This window comes from Perissodus microlepis, chromosome 11, assembly GCF_051167445.1.
Source record: "Perissodus microlepis isolate ML-2025 ecotype Zambia chromosome 11, ASM5116744v1, whole genome shotgun sequence".
NCBI lineage: Eukaryota > Metazoa > Chordata > Actinopteri > Cichliformes > Cichlidae > Perissodus > Perissodus microlepis.
Window position 1 is genome coordinate 3,064,042 of NC_140471.1, and position 23,129 is coordinate 3,087,170.

At 42.8% G+C, this 23,129-nt stretch overlaps 1 protein-coding gene across 1 annotated transcript in view; it reads right to left on the reverse strand.

Moving 5' to 3' along the window:
- The window catches only part of znrf2b (zinc and ring finger 2b), a 50,080-nt gene that overhangs the window by 3,693 nt on the left and 23,258 nt on the right, over nt 1-23,129 (reverse strand). Inside the window, exons 2-4 of the mRNA XM_084942773.1 lie at nt 14,755-14,850; nt 1,974-2,079; nt 53-126 (exon numbers count right to left, since the gene is read on the reverse strand). Coding sequence (XP_084798899.1) covers nt 69-126; nt 1,974-2,079; nt 14,755-14,850 — 260 coding nt within the window. The 3' untranslated portion in view covers nt 53-68. The remainder of the gene's footprint in view (nt 1-52; nt 127-1,973; nt 2,080-14,754; nt 14,851-23,129) is intronic.

Sequence of the window (23,129 nt, forward strand, 5' to 3'; positions counted from 1 at the left end):
ATGCTGACTTTTAAAAAAATACCATCTTTACGTCTGTGGATGTGGATTTTACCTGTGCAATGAAAGCTTTAATCCGATGGATGCTCAGGACAGGACCTGTTCACCTCAAACCACTCGTCGATACAGCTGCAGGAGAGAAAACAAGATGGGAGGAGTCAGTGAGACAGCGTGGAGCGTGAGAAGAGCCATGCTGCCCGAGTCATTCCGCCACGATGCACCTCATCAAACTTTACACCTGACCACACCTACGGCTATTTTCACTTGTTCGTGTGGTACAAAGCTTTGTTCACACTGGAACATTTAACCGTGCACCTTCTCCCTGGCATTAATAAAGTAAACCTCGTAGAGCTCATGAAGTCCATTTTGCTGCGTCTGGCGACACCTGCTGGTGTGCAGTGGTCTCGTCACATGTACATGTAGTGGACTGTGTTGGACTTGACCCACTCAGGCTAAAGAAAGCACACGTGTTTCCTCTTTCACCACAGTGGGTTCTGATGTAATGTATCGAAAAATGAAAGAACAAAGCAGTTAAACACTTTCCTCCTTCAAATGATTTGAATTCAAAACATTATTATTAACTATCAGCAAAACATGCTTTACATACTTATAATATCCTAATGTATTTATGTATGTCGAGCCACACTTTAAAAGGAACCAAAACACCTGTGTCCAGTTCATTAAAACACAGATAGCATTCATATGAAAAACAGCTGAAACAAACTTCCTGTTGGTTAGTGAAGCCTCAAAACCTCAGGCTGACGGTTTTCATCACTGCTCTTGGTGCCTTGAAGGCTGATGCAACACTCGCATTTCATTAGCCAATGAGCGCTCCCCGGTTTATCCTGCTTTCTGACTATAACTTACAAAATGAACCTCATGTTTTCTACAATCTGACCTCAAACTACCAGCTGAGACCATAAAGTCACCTGGGCAGTGTTTGCTGAGGTCAAACTTGGAGAAGGAGTCACCCATCGCTGGCCTTTAAAGCATTTTAGCATTCATAGGTCAGACTTGTCCATCTTTTAAATACAGTCTTTGCCTGAAACTAATGAAAGCTCAAAGGTGAAGTAATGTTCGGTGGTGTGGGTGCCGTCATATCAAAGGATGTCTGTGTCTGCTGGTCTAAACTAAGTTTGTAGCATCTCTGAAAGGGCAGCAGCCAGAAAAGGCCAGATTCATATTCAGTTATTAAAAGAAGGACTAAAATTACCACGTGGCTATAAAACTGCAGCCAAGACATTATAAAGTCTGGGGTTGATTTGAAAACAGTGAGCTGATACCAGCTGACAGGCCAGTTCAGTAAATACTGAAGGTCATATATAAATAAATCCACTTTAAGCCCAATCTAGGCCCTCTGTGAAATAATGTGACAGCACTACAGTGTGCATGACGCAAGTGCTCGTCCCTCGCTGTCAGCATGACTGTTCTTTTTAACCCTGAACTTTAATTTTGCATCAGTTTAAACTGACACTGCTGCTTCCTCTTTCTGTTATAGCCGTGTTTGCGTGCTGCTCTCATTTCATGATGAGGGACAAGAGCCACACACCACTATGCAAAACACATCCCTCCTCTGAAGCTCACTTAGGCTTCAGCAGTCAAATCAAGTGGGTATCTTCCAAAGTTAGGAGCGCTCGCTCTTCTGTTTTACCGCCTCTCTGACTGATCTCAGCACAGGAACACTTTTAGGGGGGGAACTAAAGAGGGTTTGTTCAGTGCAGCCAAATATGAGTGTGAGACTGGAATCGGTAAGATCAATACGAACATCTCTGCCTGGACACCCAGCACTTCTTTGCCTAATCTTCACAAGTCGTCACTGTGATGGAAATGCAGACAGTGAAGTGGCTGAAGCAAGCTAGTAATTCCTTAAAAAGACCTCCTGGGACTGAACTGTGTCGCTAAGGCCACACCTCAGCTGGGACCACTATACTACTACTGTACTAGTAGATGAAAAGGAAAACAAACGAGGTTCCAACCCTTTATGGTAGATGCAGAGGCAGGGCAGGCGAGCGATGGTGTCTCCCTGTTGCAGCTCCTCCAGGCAGATGGCACATTCTCCTGCATCCCGAGGCAGGACATCCTCTGGAACACACACACACACACACACACACACACACACACGATTGGGATTATAGGATGACTCATAACACAACACACAGCCTCTGTTGGCAAAACCAAAGTGACCATGTGATCTTTCTTAATTAGTGGTTGCGTGAGTGTAAAAGCAGAGACGGCGTGCAGGTTTCAGTTGTACTGTAAGTTAGTATTACAGCGCACCCACACATGTCCTCCATACTGATTTTGACAGTTCAACAATTATATTTACATAAAAATAAAGGTCATCCTGACAAAATTGTTCAGATATACCGACAGTGGGGACACATTTCAGTGTTTCTGTTTACTAGATGTGCACGGTGCTACTCTTATATCTCAGTCAGGACCGTTGTGTTTTGGGAAACGCAGCTCTGTCCTTGGTCCTCCCTGTAAGAAGATCTCAGCACAGAACACAGCAGCATCAGCGGTAATGATATTATTACTGACAGCATTGAAAGAGGTGGAGCTGGGCTGCAAAGTGGCTTGCAGATATGCAACAACTCCTGGTAGGCTAAAACGGCTTAAAAAGCCCAACCTGTGTGAGGTTTATGCAGGAGGGGATCAGCTGATATGGGCAGGCTCTGGGATCAGCTGATCTGCCGGGACTGCGTGGAGCTCGACTTCATGACCTGTTTGAACTGAAGCGTTGCCTGATTTATATAACGTACCAACGCATCGTCCATGAGATCACTCCATGTATTCCTTTAAAACTTTTAAGATCTTGACAGTGGCACAAGAAATACGGGAACGCAAACACATGAGAAGGGTTTTGGTGGCAATCAGAGGCAACATGATTAGGATGTGTGTTGCATGCTGTTCTGGATGATCGTGATGTGTAGAGAGCTAAAGTCATACTGTTCAAGCAGCTGAAATTTCTAGATTTCCCTGAATGCAGCACGACTTTGTCAGAAGCATTTAAATCTTTATCTATCAGTGTTTCCACACTCAGTTTTGTACTGTGGGTAGGAGGCCACCGGATAGCCTCCACCTCTGCTCAGCGCTCCTTACAGTGTGCGAGGTTACTGTGTGTGTTCATGCTATGAATAGCATGGGTCCGGCTCTAGAGTCGAACTCAGCATGTGCACCATTAAACCCATCACCTGCAGCAAAACACACAGTCATTAGGATTGGCCTTATGTAACAGTGGATTAACCCACATAGGCCTGCAAAAGCCTGTTATTATGGGCAGCAGCACATGGCATCCAGCTCAGCTGAGGGCAAAAGCATCTTTAACACACTGACAGTCTGGGCCGGGCAGCCAGTCAGTGAGAGGTTTGTAATACTCATGCAGATGATGTTTGCTTCAGCTGCAGAGGGCCTCTGTCCTGCCTCATCAGTGAGACCGCTGTCTGTGCATCCACGTGTATGTTTGTCAATTCTGCATCCGCACGCAAAAGAGTGTGGGCGAGCATGAGAAACTAAAATGAAAATGCTGGTAGCTGTCGGTTCTCCCTCTCAGACTCCTGGCAGATGCACTTATTGAATCAATTTGAAAATCCTAGAGGATGAGATGATGTCTTTTTGAGTTGTCGGACATCCTGCATTTTCAGACAACTGATATTTGAACTCGTTTAGTAGATGAAACTATGGTTTCAATGTGAAAATCCCACGTCACCTTGTTCCTAAGTTATGATGTTCACAAAGATGGTTTCCACCCAATGAGCTCACATTAATACCCCACCAGGCCTTTACAGGTGAGGGGCAAAATCTGCACACCGTGTCGAATCAAAACCAGTAATCTGTTGTTACCATGCCCCTGGGACTGTGATGCACACGACCCCAAAACAGCTGCCCTTCATGTCATATTCCATTAACTGCTGATAGAGCAGGGCGATATGACCAAAAATATTTATCACGATATACATTTGAAAATTTGCGATAACGATATAACTGACGATATAATTGACACAAAATACTTTACAACTCCTCAACTTTATTAGTGCAAAAACAAACCATCACTGTATTTTCACTTAAACAAGCAGCTGTTTATCTGCATTAAAGTTATATAAAAATGTAACAGTGCAAATGCAAATTCCTCGCTGACAGTTTAACCAAAAGGCATTTCCAGTGGAAACTGGCCGACACATCCTCAGCATAACCATGTATAACATCCACAGAACTTAAAATGAGGTTATACACACACAATACGGTAATATTATGTTGAAGCACAGCACGTATCACTCCGCGAGGCTCCTGCCTACGACAGCCGTAACGCTCCTACAATCCATCAAGCGGTGCGGCTTCGTAGCTCAGCAAAGTCGTACTGAAACATTTGACAGATTTTCGAGCGCCGTGTACATAAAATCGTTTCCAGGTCAGTAAACACAACCAGAGTTCATACATAAGGCCCACGGGATTATAAGGGGCTCTGTCGACTTTCAGAAAAATCAAAGGATTGATTTTAAGTGTGCCGTATTTTCCAAACAACACGGTAATAACGACGGCCCGCTAGCATGCGCTACCAAAAATAGTGCTTTGTTGTGTATCTGACAGACGAAAGCTAAACCAGTTCCACACCACTGAAGCTGCAGCATTTTTACAAACCAATTCTGGTTCATCGTTTCATTCAACAATCCGCTTTCGACCTTCTCATTCGCCACCATGCTTTTTCCGCCATGTGCGTATGAAAACAAAGGCACAGCGCATGCGCGTTTTACCCATATTCTATCGCCATATTTCATTTTCTTATCGTTGCCCAACATTATACTGGTGTTACCGTGAACGGTATGATATGGCCCAGCCCTAACTGCAGACATATTTACCCTTTGCAAAGAAGTCAAAACTTTCCTTCCAGCTCTTCCTCCTCCAGCATTAACGTCTTTAACTGCAGAACTGTCTATTGTCTTAATATTGGTTTGCACACTAGGATGAACCACAGACTGTATCTAAAGGTTGGAGGCAGCCACCTTGCTATTACCAAGGGGAAATCTCTAGAGCTAAAACATGGGCCGTCGCAGACACAGAACACACCGCAGTTCCTTTAGTGCCACTCAAGAGTGGCTCCTAGAGAGAGTGGGTCTCCACAGTGTTAAAATGCATTAAAAAGCATTAGGGCAAAACAACTAAAACAAGACACGAAAAACACTTTAGCCTCTGAGGATAGTTTTCCCCTCTAACATGCACAAGATCCCCAGTTTGAGACTGTGAGGAAACACAAACCCAGATAAACAAGAGAGCTGTGTGAGGAAGGGCACGCAGAGTAAAATCTGTGCCAAATCAAATACGCAGATCCATCCGCCGTGGCAAGGCCTTGGACAAGAGGAGGTGATCAACAGAGCAGCTTTCACTGCACCTCTGAGCTGCAGCTTCTGTCTCTCGGGAGTTTGGAACGAGCAGCTAGCGACAGGGATATGTGCCAAACATAACATCACGATATTTCAGAGGATTCTCACAATAAATTTGGGTGTTATTAATTCGACAGCATAAACACAACAGGCTGCCTTGAAATATTTGATAAAAACTTAAAATATGTATATTGCACATGTAACTTTTAGTGGAATAGTTTATTCAGCAGTGTATTCAAGTATAAAAATAAAAATTCTCCCTCTGTTCTTTGAATTGAAAAAGTCAGCATAAAACATAAATAGTATTACAAAATAAAATCCATCCATCTTCTTCTGCTTATCCGCACCGGGTCACGGGGGAAACAGCCTAAGCAGAGAAGCTCAGACCTCCCTCTCTCCAGCCACCTCCTCCAGCTTGTCCGGGGGAACACCACGGTGTTCCCAGGCCATCTCTCCAGCGTGCCCTGGGTCTGCCCCGGGGCCTCCTCCCTGTGGGACCTGCCCGGAATAACTGGCCCAGGAGGCATCCTTGTCAGAGGCCCGAACCACCGGCTCCTACAAAATAAAATCCACTACCGAATCTAAAATGTGTGATCCTCGGGAAAGTAGCTGGTCTCAAGGTTTGAGGCGCACAGCTCCCACCTGCTGTTAATATAGTGCACAGTCAGACTGGGGTAAGGCTCTGTGGTATAGTGTTCTGTTCTGTAACTGCTTTGATATCCAAAATCATTTCCCAAACAGGGAAGTAGCTGCTCTTTTGGGGTGTAAATCTTCGTCTGTAACGCTTCCAGACATATTTGCCTTCACCTTCAGAACTTAAATAACTTTGTGCTGCATGACCCACGTGAGCGCAATCCACTGCTTAATGGGGTGACGTGTTTACGCCATGAAACAGCACATGATGATAGAAGTATATGATGTGAATAATATCATATGGCCCATGCCTACGAGCACTTTCTCTGACAGTGTCATCAGTCTGTCTCACAGCAGGTTAGAAATCAGGACCGAGGTCAAGGGAGCATCGCCGGCTTCAGCCAAGCCGCACCTGTCATCTTATAAACATGCAACAGCTGCTGTGCTTGTGCGTCCATGTCTCGAAGCAGCGCCACATACATTTAGGGAGCACAGGTCTGTGTGCATGTGTGTGAAAATAAATAGCAGTTCAAGGCCAAACCCCAGCGTGCAGTGACACGAGGCCTTCACCTTTACTCTGTCTCTGCTGTGCTGCTGCTTTCACAAAGACACACTCACAGCATCAGAGAACAGACTCGATGGTTACACTATCGTTACCTGCACCTGCTTGTGTGTGTTTGTGAGTGTGTGTGACATAATGAAGGGTTGTCCTTGAGCGACCAAAAGCAAACAACTGAAAGGAATATAAACATGCTGATTACAGATCTTCACAGTCATGTGACTGTGTGTGAGTGTGTGGTAAGAGTGGAAAGACCTGAACAGCTTATTATTTTCCTAGAAAGGCCACAAACAGCAGGGAGCGGCTGTGATCACTGAGACAAAACCACACAGGGTAATAAGAAACATGGCAAGCTTAGCAGAGCTGCTTTGCTTTTCTTTACTTTTTGATGCACGTGTAATGTCACAAAATTAAAATATTCCCTGCTCAGGCTTTAGACCGTGCCTATCATACTGTGATCATTTTAACATCGTATAAAAATGTCATAATAGAATATCACTGCTATAGCAACACCGTGCATTTACTTTCCCCAGTCGGTGCAACGAGACAAGCTTGGGCATGTCTGAAAGCAAGAGCCATGTTAGTACCTAAAAAGGCAGCTTGTTATGACTCTATGCAGCGATCTCCTAAACGCACCAGGCGATGCCACCAGCTAACAGAAAACAGCAGTGAGCAATAACCAGGCCCCGTCTCACATTATCCCAGTAGATCACCTCGCAGCTTCATCACCATTTTTCTGGCACCTTCCACTGGAAAAAGATCCCAGTGGAGAGATTATATATCTTATCTGGCCTGGGAATGCTTCGAGATCTCCACTTCCTGAGAGCAAGTGATCATCTGGAATACCCTGCAGCATTTTGAACCCAACTTTGGATCAATGGAAGAAGACGGGTGCATGGACGCATGGCTGTAGGAACAAAGACAGATCGTGTTCATTGTTTGCATTCCTTCGTTAGCTGACAGTGTTCTCCATATTGCAGCAGTCTGCTCAGACAGGGACCATCACATGACTGAGAGACAGGAAGACAGAGAGGAATCAGTCCCAGCTGAACAGGAAGTGGGCTTACTCAAAGAGGAACTCAACTTGGCCTGAAAGCGCTCAGCTGAAAGGGAAACACAGAGCAGAGTGTTGGCATGAGCTGAAATGTGTTCAGACTTAGAGAGAGAAGAAGTGAGAAATAGGCCTTTGTCAAACAAAGACATGGCATGAACACACCAGAGATGCTGCTGCACTACGCTCACTGCACTTGATGCATGTTAAACGTCACTACTGTCAAGATCCTGAATCAGGAAATGAAAGTGGGTCATCCATGCTGTGAAACGAGTACGAGATGAGGTTTTGTTGTGTGTAAGAAGGATGCTTTTATAAAACAGACACGATCCCTGCTGCTCTCACTACACTTAGGCGTTAGGGTTGGGACAGACTTGCTCACGACCACGATGCACATGCATACAGCCAGGGCGGCAGATCACAGAACTTCTGATTTTGCATGAAACAAAAATAACTCAGAAGTCAAGGGAGTCATATGGAAAAGCAGCTGACTTCCTGCTTATATCTGATGATCAAAATCCTTTCAATTATCAGAACGGTTTCTCTATTAAAATGATGTCCACCTGCTCGTCACGCTGGATTTTTAATCTTCTTTTTCTCTCTGCTGGTTCTCTTGTGCTCATCAACAACATACGATAGAAGTCGTATCCATCCATCGTCTTCGACAGGGGGCTGGATCCTATCCCAGCTATCGTAGGGCGAGAGGCGGGTACAAGTCATATAACCAGTCAAAAATGTATTCTTTATATGAGGATATGGACAACTGCAGACAACACCAACAAGCATGTGCTCCACTTAGATTTTTTTCCAAGTCCACCTAAACATCTCAAGTATCTCCACCGATTCACAAAAATACTGGTGGCTGCTCAGATACACCAAAGGTATAAATGTGAAAGTCCTACGTGGCGTCATTCTCAGGTCATTACAAACTTGGGCGTTCATGCCGGCGGGGTGACGACAATACAGTCTTTACTGCCTGAGGGGTAAAAATGGAGGGCATGGATTTTTTAACGGCAAAAGTCAGTGGAACCAAAGTAGACCCTTCCATAATCAGTGATGTGGAAAGTATAACTTTTCAAAGGGTTGGATAATACACAAGCTGATGTTCATGAATAAAGTAGCCACAGAAATTCTATGATATTGTTACTGTAATAAAGTGAAAATCAACACACAATGGAGCCTGCAACACAGTGGCACAGTGATTAGCAATGCTGCCTCACACTGAGTTTATTGCACCAGCAGCATCTGCTCTTATATAACTATCATTAGCTTACAGCTTTAAGTGTTTAAGGTGCTAACTAAAAATAAAGACAAGATGATAGTTTATTACATTTTAATGACATTTGCAGATTGTTTCGGTGAAGTTTAATAAACTCCTTGCTATCTAAAATATAACAGGACACTGGAGTAAATTCTCGAGCATCTCACACTTCTGATAATCAGCTGTCTGCTTGACGTTTATTCAGCTGTGTAAAAACTATAACTTTAATCTCAGCCAAACCGATTTACTCAGGAACAAATAAAATACTAAAAAAAAGGCCAAACAATAACATTTTGAAGTTATCTAAGTGACTTATATATGTTTAACCTGAGTAGCGAAAGACGGCGGTGGGTTTGAAAGCGATTTGCCGGGAGTCCGGTGTTCTCACGGGTTCTAGTGAGCCTTGACCTCCCGGCTAGCTATCGAGCTAGTGGGTAACAGACGTCTCTGAAAACGTCGGAGCGCTTTTGAAAATATGTGGTGTCTTGATAAACTGAGCAGATATTTGAGGTTTACACAGCTACATTCTCACCTGAAAATATGTTAAACGTTTATTTTGTGACCCAGAAAGAATAATAAGAGTAATATTAAAACTAACCAGCTGCCGCCATTATTGGAAACTGAGCTGGGCCGCGCTATGAATTCTGGGATAGGTTGGGCCACGAAGGACACACCCGACTCATCCTTCAAATCTTGGGAAATGAAGGGCGCATTTTTTGGCTGCATTTGGGGGAGTCTTTGAATTTGGACAGGCTTCATTGTGTCGCTGTGAACTTCCTGTTCATTGTGGCCTACAAATGCGGCCTCCAAAGGATGCGGCCGCTAAATTTAGACACAGCTACGATACCGGACACAGCTTCTTCTTCTTCGGGGTTTAACGGCAGCTGGCATCCTTGTACATGCAGTGCTGCCATCTTCTGTTTCGGTCCGTTATTACACTCTTAAATCCTACTACTTATTCCTGCGTCTACTACTTATTTACCGTCGACTATTAAATTAGTCGTTGACGATTTTAATAGTCAACGTAATCGTGACTAGATAGAGTAGAAAAGTGCTACATAAGAACCAGTCCATTTACCATTTAAATCCACATCCTGACTAACAGGGTCGGGGAGTAACGGAGTACATGTACCGCTGTTACGCACTTAAAATACAAAATATGAGTAACTGTATTGCGTTACAGTTACCGTTTAAAAAGGTGGTATTCAGAATACAGTTACTTTGTTGAAATAAATGGATTACACAGCGATCTTTTCCTGTTTCATATATTAGGCTATGTCCTCTCTATTTTTGGCAATTCCACGCCGGTGGAAACCCAAACAAAACACGCATTAAGAGGCTCTAATGTCTGTGTCTCAATCTCGCGGCCCATGTCACCCCTACTTGCGGCCTGCATAATGACGTGAAGAAATATTTTAAAAGAATTATTCACAAAAATTATTTAATATGAAGGCAATAGCAGAGTGTTACAGGCATAGGCCTAAAGAATGTAGCCTGATGGGCAGTGTAGTCCGTGCTGCAGGGAGAATGGACTGCCATACCCGTGATGTGTCTGTGAGCGAGGGAGGGAGAAAAAGGAAAAGTACGAGTTGTCACGGAGCAGAAACGGGAGCTGGAAGCATGTAAATATAATAATAACCACTGCAGCCTGACGAGCCCAGCTGTAAGTAAGCTGTTAAGACTCGACTGTACACTGTGTTCCTGTTTTCCTCTGAAACAATACCTGAAACAAAGCCTTTCAACGCCTCTCTCTGTCTCTCGCTAGCAAAGTTGACCCAGACAACAAAGTAAAGCTAGTTTTCAGCTACGAGCCCGACACGAACCCGACGTATTAGCCAGAGGTCCCTTTACTACGGTTCGGAGCCGTGGACCTGTTTTATATACGCGCGGAATAGTTTTCTACACAAGATCGCTGCAAAAAGTGCAGCCTTACCTAATGTCCACCTACTGTGACTCATTTATATTAAGATTTAAACATCTAGTTGGTGTTGGTATGGCGAGTATCCTCGTAATAGTAATAAATCACACAGCAATAGTACGTTCATGTTGTTGTAAAAAGCATGATAATATATTAAGTAATCCAAAGTATTCGGAATACATTACAAAATACATTTTAGGGCCTGTAATCTCTAATCTGTAGTGGAATACATTTAAAAGTAACCTTCCCAACACTGCTGACTAATGAATTTAAAAACCTTCTTGTACAAAGTCCTGAATGATCAGACTGCATCATCTTTTAAGACCTCATGGTAACACTATCGCAACAGATCATCAAGAGCATCTTACTTGTGGTTCCTAGAGTCTCTCAAAGTATAATAGGGCTGTGCGATATGACTAAAACCTCATATCCCGATATAAGACATCTATCGTCCGATAACGATATAAATCACAAAAATGTAACATTTTCTGTCAATTCTGTGAATCTCGGGCAGCTCGACCTGCGTGAAGTGTTTCCAGCTGGGCGTCATGTAGCTGGAGTCGAGTGTTTTAACCGATGCATGGAACGATACATTTTTAGCCATAAGTTGTAACGGCCGCCATTTTCTTTGTGAGTATTTATTCCACGGCGTGCTGCGGGGAAAAGCCTGTTCTAACGTTTGAGTCTAAGGTTTATTTTTTAGCACCTGGCGGCTCTTTTTTACTTCTCATCCGTAAATAATCTGCTCTTTCACGTGATTCGGTTTATTTTGAAAAGTCTCAACAGTTACAACAATAACTACAGTGACCATCAAAACGATGAAAAAATATTGCCGTAAACAGTTTATTTTGCGACATCACGAAACAAACGATGTGTAAAAAATCTGAAGCGTAAAATGAAACGTAGACGTTTTTATATCGTTATATGGAACAGCCCTACAGGATAACATTTGATTTATTGACATTTTAAACAGCACTGGCTTTGCATCATGGGGGGGCAGAGCCTTTTTTGTGGATTCCCATGATCCACTCCTATGGGTTTCTTTTTACTGGTATTCTTATAGTGCCTATCAACTCTTAGCTGTGCATGCTTCACTACAAGCCTCATTAGTGCCTTCTATGAAGCATTCATGAAGCCATTCAGTTCTTAAGTTGTTATTTATTTAAGAACTTTCTATCTCTAATGGATGCATTGGGGTTCGGTATTTTGCCCAAGGACTTTTTGACATAATGACAGTAAGAGCTGACCTCCGACCTCCAAGCCACATATTTCCATCGTTCCTCTTTATTTTGTATTCTGTTGCTGGGCTAACACACAGAGGCAAACACCATTCACACTGGTTGTCAAATGGTGCTATATAAAAAAACTGAAGTGAACTAAAGGTTAAGTCAGTGGTTCCCAAACCTTTTTTGCTAGGCCCCCTTTGTTTTACAAGAAAAATGTTCTTGTGCAGGTGAAGCCAAAGGGAAGATTTGCTTCATCATATTTTCTAGTCTTTGGCTTGGAAGGAAGTTGGTTTGGAAACATATTTGGCGATGCTTCATCTCCTGCTTTGCGTTTGCGTGGGAGCCCCGTCAAAAACCTGTCCATGATGCTAGCAGTGTCCAAGCATTTTACACAAGCTAATGCGTTTTTTTAATTTTCATACCGTGCCCCCCCTGCACTGGCTCTGCGCCCACCCTAGGGGGCGGGCCCCGCACTTTGGGAACCTCTGGGTTAAGCGATTAAATGATCATTTAAATGTAGGCAATGCTGTTACATAAAGTGAGTTTTCATGTTTATTTTGGAACAGTAATAAGATCCTCTCAGCTCAGAAAACCAAATTAAGAAATCTTTATCAAAACAGATCACCCTTTGCTGACAGCGGCAGCAGAGCACATCTGTCAAATCTGCAGGGAAACATGACTGCATCTCGTAGCTTCCTGTAACTTCACTGTGGGGAGTATTTTACGAGCCCATACTCATGTTTAGCAGAGGAAACAACGAAACATTTCCCCCAGCCACACTAACTGTGGCTGTGATATCCTTAAATACAGAAGAGATCTCTGCTAAATGCAAGGAGAAGCAGCCCTCAGGCAACCACAGCTATGTAGTTTGGAAAATATTACATGAAGATTATACTAAATTTCTCAGACTGCAGGAGGAAGAACCTGTTACATAAGCAGGGAGCTGACTGGCTAATTCATATAAAAGTTTTTTTTAACATTATACTGATGATCATCTTGAAGATAATTATAAGCCTTCTGGAAGGAAGAGAGTGACATTATTAAGCTCACATAACTTCCGTTAGGTTCTTTTAGTTATTTCAGTCTGACAGCTCTATTTTGGTTTGGTACAGTTAGTTTAATACACATTTATGTACATGATCATTAGAAGTCAAAGCAAGCATCAGGCTGCAGGAACTCTTGTTTTTTTATCTATGGGGTGGAAAAGTGACATCTTATAAGCGGCCACCTCAGCTAGGCTTATGCACTTGAACTGTGAGAGGTAAGAAAACAGAATTCAGTTTACTGAATCTGCAGTCTACTGACATCTAGTGGTGACATTTTACGCACTGTAACTTTAAGAATCTCTGGATCTTATTCATGAGTGATGAGAAGCTAGTAGAGAGGTGCTGCATCAGCACGTGTAGCATTCAGGTAGCTGCTCTGCTCTGTGTTGGTACAGGGCATTGAAGATGATAACAGTGGGTGGATTATATTCTTAAACTTAGTTACAGCGCTTTCAGAAAGACATCTGCTGTGATGAAGTCTACTCTCCACTGCTGTGTAATCAATTATTGTAAATGTAAATGTTATCAGGAAATGATCAGACGGGAGAGGGTTTTCAGGAAACACTGTTAAATGTTCAGTTTCTATGCCATATGTTAAAACAAGATCTAGAGTGTGATTAAAGTGGTGGGTGGGTTCTTTGACATTTTGACAGGTGTGAAAAATTGCTGCCACACCGCCCCCTCGGCCTGTGCTTCGAACATGAAGTTCACTTTTGTTGCTTATGGTCATTATAAGAGGCAGACAGCAGAATGATCCGGTACGGTAAGTTGGCTGCTAAGTTGTCAAAAGTTGTTAGGCAGTGAGCGTGCTTTGTCAGTGTCACAGTCAGAGCCACCCCTTAGTCATTATATCTGCTGTCAAAACACCGAGATGGCTGATAACGCTCAGGTCAAGGCTTTAAAAACAGGTCTTCACTGACCAGCCGGTAAAATCATGGTGCCTACTTGCACTAAAAATACTCATGAGGCCATAGATCATCTATTATACTGAGCTCTAGGTAGAAACAGAATGTGGCAGTGGCTGAAAAACTGGGCTCAGCCTCAGACGTTAAACGAGGAGCTCAAACACACACAGGGAACTTGGACGTGAGAGTCATTTAACACACAGAATCTGCTGTAACTACACAACAAACAGGCACGGTTAAACTCAGTTCAAGGCACTTTTGTCTACTTTCAGATTTCCCCTTATTTTGCCTGTACATTGAAGGTAGCCATGAGATTCTATAAAATGGCCTAAACACTCACTGCAGAGCAAATACATGTTTTGATACGACTGTTTTGTGTGCTGAAACTCCAGTGTGAAATCCAAAAGGCTGCCTGCCCAGAACTGGGATGGGTCTACTAAGAACAGGGGTGTCCAACTCCAGCCTCGCGGGCCGGTGTCCTGCAGGTTTTAGACATGTCCTTGATCCAACACAGCTGATCTAAATGGCTAAATGACCTCCTCAACATGTCTTGAAGTTCTCCAGAGGCCTGATAATGAACTAATCTTTTGACTCAGGAGTGCTGACCCAGGGTGAGATCTAAAACCTGCAGGACACCGGCCCTCGAGGCCTGGAGTTGGACACCCCTGACTTAGACCCTTCATAACTGCTTGTTCTTCTTGTCTAGGGGAATTTTGCATTCAGCTACAGCATACTTTCAAATGCTAGTATATGTTGTAAAGGCAATAACGGAAGTCCTACCATTGTATGTCACTCTGGGTTTAGTTAAACACAACACAAGGTGAAGATCCATCTCATCTGAGGCCAAAAACTTGGAGCACACAGGGCACTTGAAGCCTGGAAGAGAGAAAGACACCAGCAGTGAGTAAAACATGGAAGGTGGAAGATGAGAAAAAAACGAATGTGCAACAGCATTAAAGTGGCAAACACTGAGTCTTTTCTTCTCTCCTCACTCAGCACAAGTTGGTGATGTGTTGTTGCATTTCATTTCCACTTTGTCCAGTGCTGTGAAAGAGACTGCGAACACTCTTTTTCTGCCCAGACTGGGTAGAATGTATTGCTACAGCCAGTTCTTGACTTAACTGCAAAGAAACCTGCACTACCCGAACATTTCACCTAATAACGCATTACCAGACACGTTTCTGCACTAGATAACCAGTGTGTTAGAGCACACTGTGATGGTCGGTGCGCCTGATTATTAAAGAGGGGGGTGTAATCTTTCAGCAGTGACATATAGTTTCATACATTTGATTTATTTCTGTGCACAGACTGCTAGTTTTCATTATATCACTGCTCCCACCCAGGATTTAGTCCAACCTAAATTATTGCACAGACATACAGACATCACTGTTAGACTTTTACAGATATTTAAAGGCCATCCTTTACAAACACAGTAATAATAATGTGGGAGTGACCTGCAAACTGCTTTGCAGGGTTTTTTTTCTTGTTATTGCTTTTCAGTTGCCGTACCAGAATGCTGCAGCATCATATTGTGGATGTATGAGTGCTGTTTATCTTTCTCTGAAAACAGAAACAAAGGTTTGATGAGACTGAAGTTTCCTGGCTGGAACACTAACGCGGTAGCTGAGAAGAACAAAAATGCTATTTAGAGCTCAGGAGAAAAGCACAGTTACTGTAGGTGATAACTCAACAGATAAATGAGTCGCAAGAGCCACAAATGTATTTCAGTAATAACCCCACTTAATAATAATAATAATAATAATAATAATAATAATAATAATAATAATAATAATAATAATATTGATGGAACAAAACACTATTTGAAATAGAGTAGAAAAGCGCTTTATAAGAATCAGTCCATTTACTATACGAGATTGTTTAATTATTAAGTAGCCCTAAATATCTATTCTCAGTTTAAACTGTGGCTTTCACATGTGACGACGGCATTTGTAATTAAAAAGGGCAGCAAGCTGAGAGAAAAGCTAAAGCTGTGCTGGACTTTCACCCCTGCTCTGTTTTCCCCAGAGTGACTGTAACATTAAAGAGATACCAACGGAAGTTCAACTGAAGATTGGCTAAACTTCTGTGTAATATCACATGGTACCATGAGATAAGATGGTGCAGAATCAAAGTAATGTTTCTTTATCCATGAAAGTGGTTACATGGTGGCTTGGCAAAAAGCCAAAGGCCTATTAGGAAATATATATAATTCCCCTCTTGCCCTCTTCAAGCTCGGGTCCTCTACCAGAGGCCTGGGAGTTTAGGGTCCTGCACAGTATCTTAGCTGTTCCTAGGACTGCGCTCTTCTGGACAAAGATCTCACATGTTATTCCAGGGATCTGCTGAAGCCCCTCGCCCAGCCTGAGGGTCACTACCCCGAGTTCTCCGATTACCACGGGGACCACTGTCACCTTCATCCTCCACATCTTCTCGGGTTCTTCTGTCAGCCCTTGGTATACAGGACTTTCCTAACTCTCTGCAGGTATTTGGTGGTTGCAGCTTTCCTAGCAGCCTGTTCGCGGTTCCCATTTGCCTGTGGGATTCCCAGGTACTTGTAGCTGTCCTCAGTGTCTGCAATGTTGCCTTCTGGTAGTTCGATCCCCTCACTTCTGCCTACCTTTCCTCGCTTTGTTACCATCCAACTACACTTCTCCAGTGTGAATGACATCCGATGCCATTGCTGTAGGTCCTACTGGTGTGCATGCGGGAATCGATGTCTCGGGTATGGGCAGCTTGCAGGTTCCCTTAGTAATGCCTTGCTCTTGGCCTCTAGTCTCCTTCTCCATGGCGGGTACTCCTCCTTGTGGCTGTTCATCTTGTAGCCATTCATCACTGCTGCCATAGTGTAGATCAGCTGATTAGTCTCAGTGATGGTCGCAGTAAGGATTGTCCGTGATGCTGCATTCACATCTTCTAGTAGACCTTCAGAGAGTACGTCACGTAGCCTTGGTAATTGGCTACGGAGGGTCCAGGTTTGCAGCTTCGCCATGAGCCTATCTTTCAGTACTTGGGACTTGGTACCCAATCTCGAGTGGGGGTGATAATATCACCCCCCTAACCTGATGTCCTTGCTCCCCCTTGCTGTAGCATTTGTGTTGGACCTCAATGATCTGAATGTTGGAACACAGTGTTTTGTGGTCGGTCTCTGGGCACAGAAGATTCCAGAGTTGATGGGATTATTTTTATGTGGTGTATACAAATGCCAGGTGACTTCTGCTGCAATCAAACTTCCCCTCTGGGACAAATAAATGTCATTTATGTGCAATATGTGAACTGTATAGCAGTGACAGCAGTGTTTACACACAGACAGCCATGGATTCAATCACTAAATGTATTAATAAACGATTAATCAGAGACAGTTGGAGGCAGATAATTACATAAATTATGCTGCATACTGTACATCACACTCCCCACATCCAGTAATTATCCCTTTGTTCCGACGTCCATCACAATCTTGCTGTCACAATCTCAGCGGAGACAGCAAATTCTGCAGTTTCCTGTCACATTGCAGATTTCCTCCTCCACTATCCATCAGCAGTTCTGCAGCAGGGGGCAGAGTGTGACATATCACAGCCAGGTGTGTGTGTGTTTGGAGCTTCCTACAATGTTAAAATCTGTCCAAAGGATAAATGGATTAAGGCAGGCAAAAAAAACACTGTTTGCCTGACCTCACAACACATGCACAGTGTCATCTTTTAAGACCTGCTGGCCATATGCTGACAATTAGGCATGTACAGTCTAGGTGTGTCTATCTGAAATGGAGAAATGCGGATGGATCCAGCTCTGCACGGCTCCACCGCTCATTCTGAAAAATGCTCAAAGCCCGAGCTGAGCCCTCCCTGTGAGGCTGCGATGACTCATCCGCTATTCTATATGGGCTGCTCTCTCCACTACATTAAATTGCTGCACATGTCCTCGTGCGTGTCTTTCTGAGGTCATACCTGCTGTTGGTCGCATTAAAACTCTCAAACAATATGCCTCCTAGTATGAGTCGCACACACTGAAATAATGACGAGTGTTATTTATAACCCCGTCCGATCTGCATCTTTTACTTTCCTGTAAAATGCTGCAGTCAACAAAGTCACATGATGTGAAACATCTGTTTCCTCCAGATAGGAAGTTTGAAATTTCTGAATTCCCCAAAACAAACCAGAAGAGAAGTAGAATTTACATATACATATATATATATATATATATATATATATATACATATATACATATATATACATATACATATATATACATATACACATATATACATATATATACATATACATATATATACATATACATATATATACATATACATATATATATATATATATATATATATATATATATGAAAAATCATCATCATCATTCTGATAAAAGTAGGGGTGTAAAACAGCTCTAACACAAAGAGGGGAACACTTTGTTTCTGCGTGCTGCTCCTGCTTAAAGCCACAGCACAACACTGCTGTAATACGGATGCCTGTAAATGTTAGTTTGTATGCTTTTTTCTTTCACTATCGTATATGTTTGGGGAAACTGTTTGACTGCTTTCTCTGATGAAACCCTCAAACTTCAGCTACTTTTCCTCTTTAGTTCAAATAAGACTGGATGACTTTGATCTTGAACACCCCCCCACCCCCCACTGTGAAATATTTTAAAGTGGACCCATTAGGCTTTACCTTTTTTGTTACTTTCACAGAGGTGGATGTTCATATTAAACATGACAACATTTCAAATAATAAAGCCAGTGTACAATAATCCCTGTGAGCTCAGGCTTCACTGTTTTTTCTACTCTTGACTCTCTGTGATGTCAGAGAGAGGATAGCCTTAATCAGCTTTGTGTATCTTCTGTTATAAAGTCCTGATCTGTTACTAGTGTTTATTTAAAAGGTTGCATTTGTCACTGTGAGGAAGCTGGGTTATATTTAGGCAACATCAGGCTTGACAGAAAAAATGCTCAAATAACTTTAAATAAATCCACCCAAGAGTCTTTATTTTCTGAATTTGTATTTATTAGCAAAACAATCAATAACAGTGCATTTACCTTATTGACTTGATTGATTTGCTCTTGTGTTATCACAGCTCAGTGTTTCTCCTGTAGCCAGGTGAGGTCAAAAACCGACCAAATGTTAAGTTACACTGGGTGCAGTTAAGGTGTTGTCAGAGCTTTGCAGTTGTGTCATTTGACTTGACCACAAACATACAGTGGTTTGCAAAAGTATTCGGCCCCCTTGAACTTTCCCACATTTTGTCACATTACAGCCACAAACATGAATCAGTTTTATTGGAATTCCACATGAAAGACCAACACAAAGTGGTGCACACGTGAGAAGTGGAACGAAAATCAGACATGATTCCAAACATTTTTACAAATAAATAACTGCAAAGTGGGGTGTGCGTAATTATTCAGCCCCCTGAGTCAATACTTTGTAGAACCACCTTTTGCTGCAATTCCAGCTGCCAGTCTTTTAGGGTCTGTCTCTACCAGCTTTGCACATCTACAGACTGAAATCTTTGCCCATTCTTCTTTGCAAAACAGCTCCAGCTCAGTCAGATTAGATGGACAGCGTTTGTGAACAGCAGTTTTCAGATCTTGCCACAGATTCTCGATTGGATTTAGATCTGGACTTTGACTGGGCCATTCTAACACATGGATATGTTTTGTTTTAAACCACTCCATCGCTGCCCTGGCTTTATGTTTAGGGTCGTTGTCCTGCTGGAAGGTGAACCTCCGCCCCAGTTTCAAGTCTTTTGCAGACTCCAAGAGGTTTTCTTCCAAGACTGCCCTGTATTTGGCTCCATCCATCTTCCCATCAACTCTGACCAGCTTCCCTGTCCCTGCTGAAGAGAAGCACCCCCAGAGCACGATGCTGCCACCACCATATTTGACAGTGGGGATGGTGTGTTCAGAGTCACGTGCAGTGTTAGTTTTCCGCCACACATAGCGTTTTGCATTTTGGCCAAAAAGTTCCATTTTGGTCTCATCTGACCAGAGCAGCTTCTTCCACATGTTTGCTGTGTCCCCACATGGCTTGTGGCAAACTGCAAACGGGACTTCTTATGGTTTTCTGTTAACAATGGCTTTCTTCTTGCCACTCTTCCATAAAGGCCAACTTTGTGCAGTGCACGACTAATAGTTGTCCTATGGACAGATTCCCCCACCTGAGCTGTAGATCTCTGCAGCTCGTCCAGAGTCACCATGGACCTCTTGGCTGCATTTCTGATCAGCGCTCTCCTTGTTCGGCCTGTGACTTTAGGTGGACGGCCTTGTCTTGGTAGGTTTACAGTTGTGCCATACTCCTTCCATTTCTGAATGATGGCTTGAACAGTGCTCCGTGGGATGTTCAAGGCTTGGGAAATCTTTTTGTAGCCTAAGCCTGCTTTAAATTTCTCAGTAACTTTATCCCTGACCTGTGTGGTGTGTTCTTTGGACTTCATGGTGTTGTTGCTCCCAATATTCTCTTAGACAACCTCTGAGGCCGTCACAGAGCAGCTGTATTTGTACTGACATTAGATTACACACAGGTGACTCTATTTAGTCATTAGCACTCATCAGGCAACGTCTATGGGCAACTGACTGCACTCAGACCAAAGGGGGCTGAATAATTACGCACACCCCACTTTGCAGTTATTTATTTGTAACAAATGTTTGGAATCATGTCTGATTTTCGTTCCACTTCTCACGTGTGCACCACTTTGTGTTGGTCTTTCACGTGGAAGTCCAATAAAATTGATTCATGTTTGTGGCTGTAATGTGACAAAATGTGGGAAAGTTCAAGGGGGCCGAATACTTTTGCAAGCCACTGTATAAAGTAAAAGCTGTTATTTTCTGCGGATCCTTATCTATTAGCTTCCTTCCCACCAACAACTGCTGTGTGACATTATGGTGGGCATTCCAGCTGTGACCCCTGAAGCTGTTGTTTTGTTTGTTGGCACAGGCCAATCAAAAAACTAAGTTTTAAGGGGAGAGAAGCTCAAACTGCTTTTTTGAGGCAGGGAATGAATTCTGCGGTTTTATTACTGTACGTGGAAATGAACTTAGTATGTCTCCTTTTATTATTTCATTATATGGACAATGCTCCTGTGGACACATTTACAAAGAGGACATGTAAAGGCATATAACGCTACCTATGATACAACTTTCAAACTTTTATGTGCATGTATATTTGTCCAACTAACCATCTAGCACTAGCACTTAAGCTCACCTGCCAAAGTCTTTCAATCAGGTTGAGGTCTGGCCTTTGACTGAGCCACTGTAACACCTTGATAGCTTGTTTGTGGATCACTGTCCTGCTGCCTAACCCAGTTTGGTCAAGCTTTAGCTTTTGGACAGATGGCCTCACATTTGGGTCTAGAAAACTTTGGCATACAGTTGATGGTCAACTCACTGACTGCAAGTTGCCCAGGTCATAAATCCTTACCCCTGCACCATCATGGTCTACACCTGGTATGAGGACTTTGTGTTGTTTGTTGTCTCTAATTGTGACACTCTGCCTTATAACCAAATAGCTCAACACACATAAAACTCATTGGTATAAAAAGATAAAAATGTGAAATTGGGGTAATGACATTCATAGCATCCTTTCTTAGATCACCACATGTAAATATGAGCACTGGAAGTATCCTTGGGCAAGATGCTCTCTCATCCTCTCGCAATCTTTTTCTCCAATGCATCCATCAGAGTATGAATGTGTATGAAGGTTAGCTAGAAAGGGCTTAAACAGAAAAATGAGGTAAGCTTTATAAACAGCTTTGGGTGCTCAGGTAGAGTAGGACCATATCTATGTATTTTTTTACCCAGCACCTGAGCTGACAACTGTATACAAATATCTGTAATGGTCAACAGGTTAGCCTTTTTACTGAATTAGTTATGAGTCTCATGGTATAAAAGAAAAGGTTAAATGGCAACAAAAATCTCAGGCTCCTGCGCTTCATAATAAAGACATAAATGGTATCTAGTGACAGAGTTTTATTTGCAGAAACACAAAAAGAATCTGCTTTCCTGACGCACATAAAGGTAAATAAATGTAAAATAAAGGGCAATGAAATGAAAATCGAAAACAAAACCAAATTTTTCATTCTAGGCCTGCAAGGGCCCTTCCTACCATTGGGGCCCCGGGTAATCAGTTCCACTTTTGTCGCCACTTTAATGTTATGAAGGTTAATGTTATGAAGGCTTGTGGTGAGTGAGGGAGCAGACTGGACTGAAGTCCAAAGACTACCATGAAAAGCTGCGAGCCAGCAGCTTCTTGGCTACAGACTCAAAACTTCACGCACTGTTACCCAGAATGCTTCACACTTTTGACTATATAAGCACCATATCTTTGTTCCCATCTAATCTGCTGTTTGGAGAGCATCCCTGAGCCCTGTGTTCATTACCCACTGTCCTTAACTCAGCTCTCCTGCAGTCCCTGTGTCAGCACATCTTGCACACCATGCTATTAAAAGGGATTTATGAATCGGCATTTTATTGATCACTTCACTGATTGTCCAACCGGTGTGGCTGCACTTCAGTAGCCCAGCTCATTGTACACAAACACCTTCCATGAATCCATCAGTATATGCATGAACACCACTGCTCACAATCCTTTTAATATTAACGTCAGGTTTTCCAGAGCTAGGCAGATTCTTAAGCTGAGAACTGGCAGGGATAAGAAACTGGTAATCAATCATGACCAAGTAAATCCCCTTTGTCTTTTTTCACTGCTCTTCTTTGCCACCTGAACTGACAGTTTGGGGAATGAGGCCAGCATACAGATTCATAAATACATAGAACCTAAGGCTCGTGAACCAAGGCCAGAGAAAAGGTCTGCACTCCCAATCGCAGCTCGATAGTTTGATTTGGATCCACTGAGGTGTTGTACACAGGCAAGATTACAAAAATGGTTTGTTTAAACACTTATGGGCCCGGCTGTACAACACAGAGACCGCTCTCTAACATCACTCTGTGATCACAAGCAGCCTGAATTCCACAGAGATTACAAACTTTAAATTAGCTATGATTTTTGCTTTTTATGGACACAGTTGCAAAACTGTTTGACTGCACCATGAATTTTGGTGATTTAACTTGCACAGAAAGTGCATTTCAGGGAACGAGCAGCAATTACAAAAACAAAAAGGAAGGAAACAATATTAGCCTTGTGAGCTCCTTAATGCTGTTAACA